We start from the raw sequence: 12,383 nt of genomic DNA, 5'->3' as shown, positions 1-12,383 counted from the left end.
TCACAGCAGGAGAAATGTGGATTGATGGAAAAAGGCTCTTGTTTTTTATTTTGTTTATTCTAAATTGATGTGATGTGATGCTCATCAGGGTATAAGGGTGTTGCGTTGCATCATGGCAATGCGAGAGAAGCGCTCTTCATCCAGAAACATAAGACTCTATCGTGGTCTATGCTCTAAACAGCGCCATGGCTGCCGCTGTATGTCGTTCATCATCTGCAAAGAGTCGTGAATGCAGAGAGAAAGGTCGGTTTCGCGTCCTTTTACGAAAGAAAATGCCAAACCCCGAAAAAAGACACAGCAAAATGCACTGAAACCGAGCAGTGCTTCCTGAGAAAAGAAAAAAAAAAGATGTTCCCAAAGGTGGCAGACACGAAGAGGAGACGCTAAACACAGACAAGTACCAGCTGTCTAACTCAAATGGTGAGACCATCCATGTCCACAATGGCAGGGCCATTGTTGCAGACAGACTCAGCCAGAACATCAGGCTTGAGAGTGCTGGCTGCGGCGGCCTTCTTGGCCATCTCGCGCCTAATGCCGTGGTTGACAGCGTCGAGGACGTTGACGACAGTGGCGCGGGGCTTGTAGGCAGGCTCAGTACCCTCCTCGTAGACACCCGTCTCAACGAGGATGCTGTACCAGTCGTTGTCTGCCTTCTCGTTGACGGCGTTGGTGCCGCGGATGTCGCTCTCAGGGGTGTCGCCGACGAAGTAGACCGTCTCAGGGGGCGCGACGAGGCCGTGCTCGGTGTTGCGCCATTGACCCATGAGGCGAGAGGCGAACTCAAAGGTCGAGACCTGGGGCTTGCCGAAGGCGTGCGTGTGCAGGACGCCAGAACCGTTGGTGAGGTCCTTGAAGGTGACCTCGAACATGCGGCGGAGAGCGCCCATGCCGAGGCGGACATGCTCGTGAGCAGCAGACCAGACGACGTCGTTGTGGGAGAAGTAGAAAGGGGGACCATCGTCAAAGGTTTCGCTGCGCGTGCCCAGACGGCCACCCTTGGACATGGCTAGGTCGAGCATGATCTGGATATCGCCGGCCCAGTCTCGCGAGTCGGCGAAGACGAAGACAGCGTCAATGGTGACGTCGGAGAAGTCTCGCTCACGCGAGTTGGCGTGCTCCTCGGCAGTGAGCTTGCGGAAGGGCGTAGTAGCAGAGTCATGCTTGATGATGTCTCCCGGGGTGACAACGTCCTTGAAGCCGTAACCCTCGGCCACCAGGCGGCAGGTCTCGCCCTCGCCGCCAACCACCAGGACGGTGCCGTACTTTTCGGACATTTCACGCATAGGCGTATGGCCGCAGATGAACTGGCCAGGCTTGATATCACAAAGGAGTTGCTTAGAGAGGTCTCCGCAGCGCTCCTCCTCGGTCTTGCCACCGCCGTTGGTCAGGAAGATGTGAGGCCTATTGTTGATGTGTTAGTGCTCTGTCATCTTTGCATAAGAAGTCACGATAGTTTAGTTTTGTGGACCGCCCCATCATAAATCCGGGGTTTGGTGGACCAACAGCGAGGAACGCATGGGGTCGGGAGACGACGAGGGGAACTTACACTTTAATGCCATATTCGTTCTCCCCGTTGAGGACCCTCATAGCCTCAATGGCTTCAGGAATGGCCCGTCCACCGCGAACGAGCACGCCGTCAATGTCAAAGGCAAAGACGAACTCGTCAGCCACGAGGTCGGCGGGAGGAGACATGGGCGAGGCCAGCGACTGGAGGCTGGAGATGCTGGCGCTGGAACTGCTGGAGGCGAGCTCAGGGGAGCTGGGGACAGACGAGGAGGAGTCCATTCCGTCGTCTGACTGGTAAAAGTCGGACTGTTGTTGAAGAGCCATGTTGGGTGGTTGTTTTTTGTGATATTGAGAAGATGGGGAGACCGGCTCCAACTGCGCGCTCAGGAAAGGGCGCACGGGTTTAGAGAGAAGATGGAGATCGAGGCCAGGGGAATAGGACAAGACGAAGTCAGTCTAACAACTCGAGCGTTGCTATGATGAATTGGTTTATGAGAGTAAGATGGGGAAATGGAGCTGTGGAGTTGTGGAGAGGTGGATAGGAAGAATTTAGTAGTACCGTGAAGAACGGTGGGAGATATCTGGGGCTTTATAGATTTGGCCCTCTCTCTCGATTATCTTTTGCTCCGACTCCCTCAGGTACATCAAACAGGAGGAAGAGGCGGAGGCCCAGATAATGAGATAATTGTGGGTTCGTTACGCCGTCATGCCTCTCTCTTGTCACAATCCCACAATCCCACAATCCATTATCCACAACTCCACAGTCGCAAGAGCAGACGGAGAGGTACCTTTGCTCGGATACCTTCCTGCTGCGGCGATGAGAGCGGGCCTCCAATCCGAGTCATTGCCTGGAACCGTGGCGAAGGCGAGGATTTCCCCTTATCCACCAGGCGGCGACCGGGTTCCACAATGGAAGTTTTCTTACTCGGGTGTGTTGCAAAACTCTCGAGGTATGAGGTAAGGGATGGATGGTTGGATGGTTGGTGGTTGGATGGATCGAGGTCGATAGGGATGACGCCGGAGTGTTTTTTGTGCGGCTGATTTTGTGCTGCTGGTACCTGGCCAGGTTCCCGAATCCAGTACTAGGTACCCAAATGTTGCCACGGAGCACTCGTCATAGAAGGTAGCCTGTACCATCATCGCTGGTAGGCCTCCGTCAAACACGGCGGCACCGGCGGTCGATTAATTCGCACAAACGCCGCCGCCGCACCAGCAGCACATGGGCATGGCATGGCATGGCATGGCGCGCGCAGCCCCTGGTCGCTCATACACGCTACAGTTCAATGTACCTCTGTGACGTACACGGTCGATACCAATGTACATGACGCATCCATGGAAGGGCCATGTCCTTTCGTAACTGACGGACAACGACAACGCCCGTCCCAAGTGGGTACATACGTCAATTACCCTTGCCAGAGCGCGAGGAACCCAGCAAGGAACCGCCGTCATCCAGTCAGCGTCCAGACGGCCTGTCGAGACGGAGGGCCCACGGTCCCCGGACGATGTCATGGCCTGCCACGGTTCGTTTACAGTACGGAGTACATACCGTCATGGTTCCTTTGGCCGCGGCGGCCCTTGTGCCTGCTTGTATGTGCGTACATGCAAAGTACGCAGCACCAAGACGTCAAAAAGAGCCGTAGAGCGACGTGCTGCATGGCAGCTGTGGACCCTGAGGCTCAGCGAGCGGGTTGAGGCCAATCACCGTGTCAGCCGGAGCCATCCTCGCCCGTCTCGACGCCCTGAAGGACCGACGACTCAGCGTTGCAGGGACCGGCCAACAAGGGACAGACGGTGATTACGGGGGTGAGGAACACGACCCAAACCAACGCACCGTCAAGGATCGTACAGTACGGTAGGGAGGGGAGGTCCACCACACCGTCCAACCAAACAGGGAGAGCTTCGGGATGCTCCAGCGAGATACGGTCGCCCGGCCAGTCGGTCTGGAGACGGTGGAAACGGCCAAGCCCCCCGTCTCCAACCAGCGCCCTGGATCCCAAAATCTTGGGCGCCATCTGGCCGCCATTTTCTGCACGACGCAGAAGCCAACAGCCGCAGAAGCCCGCAGCCGGCCAGCGCCAGACAAGGCAGAAAATCCACTGTGACGTCAGGCCCTTCTCCACCGCCAGGGCCCCCGCCAACAGTGCCCCGCCCGCCGGTCCGAAAGCCCTACACCTATCAGCCGCGCCGACCGGCCCCACGCACGGGGTCCTGGGCCTTGTGCGTCCGGGAACATTCGGGGCCTGGCGGCGCTGGCGCTATCGGCGACTGATTGCTGGACTACGTACTGACAGGAAATGTGGCCAAAAGTCAGGTACCGGGCGGTTCGTCCGAGATGGAAGCCTGGTGGGCGCACAGCGTCTTTACGTGAGATGGGGAGTTATCTATCTTCCAGTTCTCCAGTCGGAGCCTCTTAAGCTTCGGAGGAGAGCATATCAGAAGACGACGTTGGACAGATTTCAGAGATTGGCTTGCCCTTGGCCCCTGATATCTTCTCTGCACAGCACGCCTGAATTGGAAGGGATTTGACGTAACATCTAGAAAGAAGGAGGGCTACGTCTAATACCGCAGGTAGACAGGGAGGCAGGCAAACCGACAAAGTAGCTCCTATCTCAGCTCAAACCAACCAACCAGCCAACCCTCCCAGTCCGCTCAGCTCCGCCCTTTTGGCATGTATCGCCGCCCTTTACGCACTACGCGCTACGCAACCGTACCGCTCGGTCTCTGCCCGTGGTCGCTTACCTACGGTGCGCAATGACTCGTCCCATTGGCTCCGTGGCGATGCTTCTGGTGGCCCCCGTCTGCCCCTGGGCTGTCTTGTTTCAATGGGCATCCTGCGCTCGCATGGCTGAAAACCCCGACGTCAGACATCCCTGTCCCTAGCCAACATGTATTGCAAGAATCGAGATGGACGGCGCGAGGGGCACGAGTGGGGGAGGGGCGGCATTAACCACCATTACAGTGCGGGTGCGGGTGCGCTGCCGCGCGACGCCATGCCGTACAGCATGTCGACTTGTCGTCGAGTCGAGACGGTCAGCACAGGGATACATGGAGTTTGGTGCTTCGCGCAGACTTCCAGCGCGCTTGAGGCGGATCTTGAAGGATCTTGAAGATGGATTCCAATGTTCTAGACCACCTCGGCCTTAATTGTCTTCTGTGCGTTTAATAATAGTCCATGTCTAGCTGACAATCTGAGCGAATATGTGCACTTCGCCGTCATCCCAGTCCTTCATCCTAGCCTCATCCTACATCAAACAAAGCTACGTCTCCAAAGTCCACTCACACTTGCCCGTGGGGTACCTCGTCTAGGCAAGTAAGGGGTAGTGTACTTGCTCAGGTACTCCTCGGTCGAATCCCGTCCTCCTCCCGCCCCTCCAACATGGCCTTCCTCTCATGAATTAGATGAGAGTGATTTGGCTCTCTCCATGGAGGCCAGGCGGGAAAGGATTGACGCAGACCACAGGAATGGCCGCAGTGACGGAGTGATGGGCGAGATCGTCACTGTCTGCCCTGCCAATCTCGGCAATTCCACGCTCTGACCCGGCTAGGTTTCTTGACCCTCGCCATCCATCGTTTTTTTTTCCTGGTGGTGTTCCACGCGCAGATGCGGCTTCCCTGAGTAAGACGGCATCTCTCATCAGGGAGACGATCGACCTATTTTCACATGTGGCCAAGAGACAAATCTTCCACAACCCAACACGCGTTCCCATGGTAGCGATGTGGTGGCTAGGCGGTCAAGCCCAACCCGCATATCCTTGTCCGTCCGTCCCTTCACCGGTTCGCCCAATTTTGCTCTCGATGTCTCCCTCGATGCCTTGATCCCTCTCCCTTGGGGATACGCGGCCATGCCCGTCTCCGGCCTTCTCCATCACCCCTCTCACTGCAGGTTGACAAACAGACCGCCATCCACCAACAGCTGTGCGCCCGTCACGTAACCGCTCAACTCCTCGCAGGCCAGGAACACGGCCGGCCCAGCCATGTCGGCCGGCTCGCCCGTGCGACCCAGCGGGATGCGGCCCTCCATGTACTCGCGCTTCGTGTCGTCAGCCAGGTCGGCGTCGTTGAGCTGAGTGCGGATCGTGCCCGGCAGCAGCGCGTTGCAGCGAATCTTGTGCTCGCCGAGGGCCACGGCCGTGCTCTGCATCAAGCTCAGGACGCCCGCCTTGGTCGGCGTGTAGTGTGTCTGCAGGCCACCGCCCACGAGCGCCGAGATGGACGACAGGCCGATGATGCTACCGCCCTTGGGAGTCTGGCGGAGGGCCATCTGCTGGGCCGCGGCCTGCACCACGTAGAAGGCGCCGTCGAGGTTGGTCCGCACAGTGGTCTCCAGCAGGTTCGGTGACAGCGTCAAAAAGTCGGCGAAGGTGCAGACACCAGCGTTGGACACGCACACGTCCAGGCGCTTCGCTTTAGAGTGCTCGACGGCGGCGGCGACCAGCTTGGCGGCCGTCTCGGGGCTGCGGACATCGCCCTTTTCGTGGGCCAAGTGGCCAGCAGTGGGCACCTCCTTGCGTATGGCTTCGGCCTCGGCAATGAGCGAGTCCAGGTGCTTCAGGTCGTTCTCCAGGCCCAGGTGGTTGACAACGACGTCGGCGCCCTGTCGCAGGTACTCGAGGCAGATGGCACGGCCGATGCCGGTAGTGCCGCCGGTGATGATGGCACTCTTGCCGGCGAGGATTCCTGTCAATCGACCCATGATGATGAAGTTGTGTACGAGGTGAGATATTATGTAAACGTAGGTGGTTGTTTTAGTTCGGTGTCCTTCCTGTGGCTATTTCCCTACTACGCCGAAGTTTTTAATCTCGAACGAGCGGCTCCGTCGTGAAGAGGGGTTCGAACGGGTGGGGGATCGGTCGTGGTCGAGATGCAGCGAACGGATATGTCGGTGGATTGCAGGTCCGAAAGCAACCAGGCAGATGACAATCAAGTCCCGCGTGGCCAATTCAGTGGATACGGTGGAACAAGATGAGATATTATAAGGATTGGGGGAGGGAGACGATTGAGAGAGGAGAGGGAAAGTTGGAGTTGGGGTTTCTTTTTGTGTTCACCAACACCAGCAAGCTGCAGCCCTTAAGTCAAGTATCCCAAACCCAGAGGTATGAATCGACAAGTTCCCTCCGGCCCAAAGCCAAACCTCAAACTACGCAAAGGGCAGGGGAGACTCAACATTGGTGGCAAGCCGAGACAACCAGAGGGCACGCGCACACTCACGAGAATTGCCATGTGGCCAGCCCCGCGCCGAAGCCTCGCGATATGGCGGCATTAAGGTCCCGGGAGGGGTCCTGGCCGAGTCCATTTCGCCGCTCGGGGTGCTTTGTAGCGAGATGCCGGCGCGGGGAAAAGGTCGAAATTGCGAAATGCCACCAAACGGCCGGCGTGTCCGTCCTGCTCACTAAGTGATGTGTGCTAATACGCAGTCTTGGCAAGTGTTCAACCGGCTAAAAGAAGTTTTCCGCAGATTCCAGACACTCGGACTGTAAATTCGTGACAGCGTCCTCTCCCCCGCCTGTTCCTCCCAAAAAAAGAAAATGGTCGTTGCTCGGACCAGGCCAGACAGACTGGGGTGTGTGATTTGCTTGCAGGCTATCAGACAAGCATCGTGAGATCGGGTGACGGGGGCGAAAAACGCTGGGGTGTCGCTGGTGTGACGGTCACCGTTTGCAAGCGGCCGCCTCCCCAGCGAAAAAAACTCACGATGTTCCGACCGTCGCGCCTATCCCACAGACAAGGTGGCAAGGGTGGGACGGGGTGTGCACGCACGAAACCGCCCGCGTGGTCCACCCACGATCGTGGGTCCTGACAAACAGGTGGTTTAATACATGAGTTGTACCCGAGGTACCACACAAAATTATGTGGATGGTTGTTCGATCCGCGCTTTTCTTCATTTACACGATCTTGTCAGTCTCACAGTGCTAGGATTGCTCACATGTCTTTTAAGGGCCTGGAACGTATCGTTTGTACGTGTTTGTAAACTTGTCTCTTTGTTGCGGTCTTGTTGCGGTCGTCTACATGAGGTCATACATAACGTGAAAGATAAAAAACAATCATCTGGGATATACCCAAGATATATCCATGCCAAGCGATGCAGCGAGATCCAATCAAGGGAATGAATGCATTGTCCACCTATCCGTGGAAGGGTCTAAGCAAGGACCCAAACATCCGAAATTCCATTCAACTCTCATCCATGCCTTTATGATGCAAAAGTTGAAAATATTCAGTGCTGCTTTTCTCATCACCTAGCTCGTAGCGTAGTACGATCCAGGTAGGTATATCCGTCTATAAATCCGGAATACGTGCCATGTGCCAAAGCAGCTTAGGCGGTGGTTTCTGTGGTGGTAAGGCTCTCGACCTTGGCGGCCAGCTGCTCAACCACTCCGTTGGACTCGGAAGTAGCAGTGGCGACCTCCTTGGGGGCCTCCTCGCTCTCGTTGGGAGGGCTAGGGGGAGCCAGGGTTGGCACCGCAGGCATCTTGAACAGGTAGTCGCTGGGAATCAGCTTAGCACGGGCAGCCGGGTTGATGGTCAGACCGAAACCAGGCTTGTCGAGGTCAGCCGTGGTCAGGTAACCCTTGGTAGGGATGGGCTCGTCGATGAACAGGTCGCCAAAGACGGGGAGCACACTCTTGCCATCGGGCGAGTTGGCCAGGTACTCCTGGAAGGGGGTGTTGGGCTGCGAAATGACAAAGTGGTAGCTGTAAGGGCCGCTGGCATGGGGCACAACGGGGATATCGTAGGCGGCGGCCATGGCCGACACGCGGAGCAGCTCCGTCAGACCGCCGAGCCACATGACGTCGGGTTGGATAATGTCGAGGTTGCGGCCCTCGATGAGCTTGCGGAAACCGTAGCGGGAGTACTCGTGCTCGCCAGTCGTGAACTTGACGGAAGGGTGGGCGCGCTTAATCTGCTCGAAACCGTCGGTGTCATCCGGGGACAAGCACTCCTCCCACCAGTTGATGTTGAGGTCGAGAGTGGCCTTGACAATCTCAATGGTGTAAGGCACGTTCAAGCTCATGTAGCAGTCGACCATCAGAGGAAAGTCGGGGCCAACGGCCTCGCGGTGCTTTCGCAGGAACTCGACGTTCTTCCTGAGACCCTCGTGGCCATCATCCGGGCAGAAGGGCAGCGGCACCTTGCCTCCCCAGAAGCCCATGGACTTGGCAGCTGTGGGCTCGGGGCCGGTGCAGTAGAAGTCGAGGCGCTCCTTGGTGGCGCCGCCGATGAGGCGGTAGACGGGCTCGTTGCGGATCTTGCCCAGGAGATCCCAGAGAGCCAGGTCGATGACGGAGATGACGGCCGTGGCCAGACCCTTGCGGCCGTAGAACATGGACGCCCGGTACATCTGCTCGAAGAGCAGGTTGGTGTTGCGGGGGTCGGCGCCCAGTAGGAATCGCTCGAAGTGCTGGTGGACGAGCCAGCATGCGGGAGGGCCTGGGAATGCGCTGTCAGTCTACCGTCTACATGCCCCCACGCGGATGAATTGAAGTCCCCGGGTATGGATGGGGGTGGCAGTGGTAACATGGCCATGGGGATTGACGCTTTCTGCGCTGGTGCTCACCTCCAAAGCCCGTGGCAAAGCCAATCGTGCCGTCGGACGACTCAATCTCTACCAGGAAGGATCCCAGGACGTTGATGCCCCAGCTGGTTCGGGACTTCTTGTATTGGTCCCATCTCGAGCAGGGAGTCGAGATGTCGCTGTCGATGAGCCTTTGAGGATTGGTTAGTCTTGAGCCAGAACAGAACGTGCCATTGGGATTGGAGATTCAGAAACATACCAGTGGCCACCCTTGACATTGTGATAATCGCCGCCTGATCCAACGCCGCCAATGACAAAGGACCTCACGGCCTTGATGGTCGGGAAGTCTCTGGCAGCCATGTTGAGGTCTATCCTTTTTTGTTTGGGGGGGGGAGGAGAGATTGAAGTGAGGGAATCTTGGTGATGTTGCGAGGGGCGGTGGAAGGTGTTGGCGAGAAGGATTGGTTGGATTCACAAGAGAAACCAGGAACGTGGAAAGAAGGACAATATGAATGAATCTACGACGACCACGTTGCCAGGTTGTACAGTTATTAATATCCTCGTGATCAGATGGTGACTATTGGTCCAGTGCCTATGAGAGGCGTTCCAATGGGCGGCTGTGGGGGTGAATTTGGACCGGCATGCCGTCTAGAGCATTGTCGGGTGCAGATATCCCGAGGCCACCGACATTGGATGGAACATCTTCAACCGGTCCGGTCTCCACTTGGATCCGGCGAGGGGCGAATGTTTCCCGCATCAGACATGCCGGGGCCACTTGAGGCTTAAGAGAGGGGGTAGCAGTCGGGAGCGGCTCCGTCGCGGTCGCTACCTCCATTGCACTCTCGGTCTCAGATATAAGAGGAAGAGACCGGGAGGAGGCTGCTGTTGAATTAGGTGGACCGGACAGGGTAACGAGGCGAGCTGGGTGGAGCGTCTTGTTGCATTGAGCTGTGAAGGTCTGATGGATAGTGGTCACGCGGCGTGGGTCGTGGGGGCATGTTTCGGTGGTTATCGACCGAGTCGGGCGCGAGCGATCTGGGGCGCAGAGCAGCTCTCGACGAATGGACTGGTTAACGGGAGGACGAGGGCGCAGGTGGACAAATGGGTGGACATGTGTGGACTGTGGCCGTCGACGAGGGCCAGGTCGCTAGGGAGGGACATTGAGGGCGAGATTGCGGGGTGAAAGGAATTGGGGGAGATGATGGGGGAGAGACTGGGGGTTCAACTTGGATATCGTACAGATTACCGGTATAAGAAGCGAAGCGAGCCCTGTTTGTCCTGTGGAAAAAGAAGCCATCCATCCATACGTACGGACAGTGGCGGCGACAATGGAATCGACCGTCGTCCTCTCCAACGTGTCCAACTCGATGCGGTTGAGCCATTACCCGCCACAGTGACACGAATGGCGGTGGACATGTTTCCAGGTAGGTGGAACCTTTTCTACAGTGAGGTAGGTGCATGCTAATTATTCCCAATTCGAGGTGGAATGCGCTGTGTCTGTCTGCGAAGTACTACGCGGTACAACATACGGTGCGGTCCACGGTGCGGTCCACAGTGGCGGGTGGCATCATTGCCCGGCCCTTTTTCCCATTTCCTTGGACAGAATTGCCAGCTCCATTCCCCCGGCGGCCGGGGCTAAGAGAGGAACCGACCACAGCGACCAAAGCGACGGTGGCAGAGACCAGAAAATAGTCCCGACAAACCGACCCATGAGACGAAAAAGACCGAGACGAAAGAGACTTTGAGACCGAGACCGAGACAACGAGAAGAAAAAAGACCAGAAACCAGGTCTGAGGTGGTGTCAGCCCACCGCATCCATCGAAGCCGCTGAGACCATTCAGGCGCGACCGACCGCAACTTGATCTCTCTGGTTTTGGCGCCATCGCGGCGTCTTCCAATCACAGCGGCCGCAGCCTTCCCCGCTCTCCGCTCCCGCCCCCATGTAAAAGCCCTTTCCGGGGCACCAAGAAGGAAAAAGGTGAAGCCTGGTGAGGTACGTACCCCGAGCGCAAAGCTGCATCCCATGTCGCAAGCCGGGGTGATGGATGCATGCGTGACCACTTTGCATTTTCCCATTTTCCCATTTTCCCATTGTCACCATCATCTCTGGACTCTGGGAATGTCCCGGTTCAGCTCAGCGTCAACGACGGTTACACTAATTACACGGCGCACTTCCGTCCTTAGGTAGGTACCTGGGTAGGTAGTACATAGACCGGGGAACCCTCGTAATCGCCCTATTTAGCCCCGTTTTGACACCTTTTTTTTTTCTTTGGGTCGGTCCCTTTTCCTCTGCCCTTGGTCCGGCGCTGGAACCCACCCACCTTCCGCCCGCCTCGGCCGAACCCCAGTTCCATGTGGGATCCAGCCAATTGCGCTTTGCGCTTGGTGGTCACTGGCCCGTCTGTCCGAGGTACCGGAGAGTGGGACATGGGCATGGCAGCTGCGGACGGTTGACCTCAGGGAACCAAGCTTCAGACAAAGGGAAAAGGGAAGAGTGGCCTGTCTGAGCTGCGAGCGACAAGCAGGTTCCGATTCCGAATATTAGTGACCAAGGATCAACAAACACACGCGCCTGAGGTACTGTATTGTAGCTTCGAACTGTGCAGCTAAGCGCATCATCCTTCCCCCCCCTTCAAGTGCATCTTCCTTCCTTCCCCTCCGCTCCGGCTCAGGCTTTGGCTCCAGTCTCCATCCAGGCTCAAGCTCGGGCTCGGGGTTCCTTTCTCCTGCTCCCGCGACCCATTGCCCCGGATCAGCGAGGCTGTTCCCTGGCGGTTCCCTGCATCGCCGCCGCCGCATCTGCCAGACTACCACTCGTCGGCGTCTCTTCGCTCCCTCTCGGGCTTCCAACCTCTGTCCACCTCCTGTCCACCTGCCCTCGTCAGTGCGAGACCTCGCTGCTCGCTGCTTCATCTCGCCGACTCGCACACGCCCCTCCCCAGGTCCCAAGGGCCCCAGCCTGCCTGCCGTCCAGTCGTCCAACACGCCTAGGGCTGGAGCGAGGGCCTGCAGCGCCCCGTTCCGTCCACCTTCAGGCACGTTGCCTTCGCTCGCCATGATCAACGGGGTCGGGAAGCCTACGGGCCCTCCCTCGGGAGAGCGTCTCCCGTCCCGTTCCGACCTCGACAGCGACGAGGCCAACACGTTTGCCAGTGACGACGACGATCATGGCGACCAAGATACCCTCTGTCACAATGGGAAGCGCAAGCGGCCTGTCTCGGTTTCGTAAGTCGCCGTCTCCTCAACCTTCTATGCCGGCTGCACCTGCGGCCGCTCCGTGCCATTATCCTCGTTATTCTCCTTATCATTTTGCTTCTACCACTTCTCCTCGCTCCGTTGCCCAACTTCTCCCGGCGTCGCATCTTGG

At 57.6% G+C, this 12,383-nt stretch overlaps 4 protein-coding genes across 4 annotated transcripts; 1 reads left to right on the top strand and 3 right to left on the bottom strand.

The window, feature by feature from the left end:
• Nucleotides 1-413: 413 nt before the first annotated feature.
• Nucleotides 414-1,785, bottom strand: BGZ61DRAFT_493903 (HAD-like domain-containing protein; the record flags this gene model as incomplete). Its single annotated transcript, XM_046250705.1, has 2 exons — nt 414-1,401; nt 1,547-1,785. The coding sequence occupies 2 exons, from the start codon at nt 1,783-1,785 to the stop codon at nt 414-416; spliced, it is 1,227 nt and encodes a 408-aa protein (XP_046105019.1).
• Nucleotides 1,786-2,212: 427 nt separating this feature from the next.
• BGZ61DRAFT_577552 (uncharacterized protein) lies at nt 2,213-4,776 on the top strand (the record flags this gene model as incomplete). Its single annotated transcript, XM_046256249.1, has 5 exons — nt 2,213-2,463; nt 2,894-3,093; nt 3,266-3,723; nt 3,798-3,870; nt 4,075-4,776. 5 exons carry the CDS (start codon nt 2,213-2,215, stop codon nt 4,353-4,355), a joined length of 1,263 nt encoding a protein of 420 aa, XP_046105018.1. The 3' UTR covers nt 4,356-4,776.
• Nucleotides 4,777-5,296: 520 nt separating this feature from the next.
• On the bottom strand, nt 5,297-6,333 carry BGZ61DRAFT_241111 (uncharacterized protein). The gene has a single exon (XM_046238349.1). It carries the CDS (start codon nt 6,197-6,199, stop codon nt 5,381-5,383), a length of 819 nt encoding a protein of 272 aa, XP_046105017.1. The 5' UTR covers nt 6,200-6,333; the 3' UTR covers nt 5,297-5,380.
• A 1,483-nt stretch (nt 6,334-7,816) lies between these two features.
• Nucleotides 7,817-9,376, bottom strand: BGZ61DRAFT_351347 (enolase C-terminal domain-like protein; the record flags this gene model as incomplete). The annotated part of the gene is made up of 3 exons (XM_046240325.1): nt 7,817-8,931; nt 9,059-9,207; nt 9,276-9,376. 3 exons carry the CDS (start codon nt 9,374-9,376, stop codon nt 7,817-7,819), a joined length of 1,365 nt encoding a protein of 454 aa, XP_046105016.1.
• Between the last annotated feature and the right edge of the window lie 3,007 nt (nt 9,377-12,383).

The sequence above is a fragment of the Ilyonectria robusta genome, assembly GCF_021365365.1.
Source record: "Ilyonectria robusta strain PMI_751 chromosome Unknown BGZ61scaffold_9, whole genome shotgun sequence".
Lineage (NCBI taxonomy): Eukaryota > Fungi > Ascomycota > Sordariomycetes > Hypocreales > Nectriaceae > Ilyonectria > Ilyonectria robusta.
This window is presented reverse-complemented; position numbering and strand designations above follow the sequence as displayed.

Bases quoted from the DNA above. Each gene is read 5' to 3' on its own strand.
- BGZ61DRAFT_241111 (XM_046238349.1), bottom strand. From the start codon at position 6,199: ATGGGTCGATTGACAGGAATCCTCGCCGGCAAGAGTGCCATCATCACC.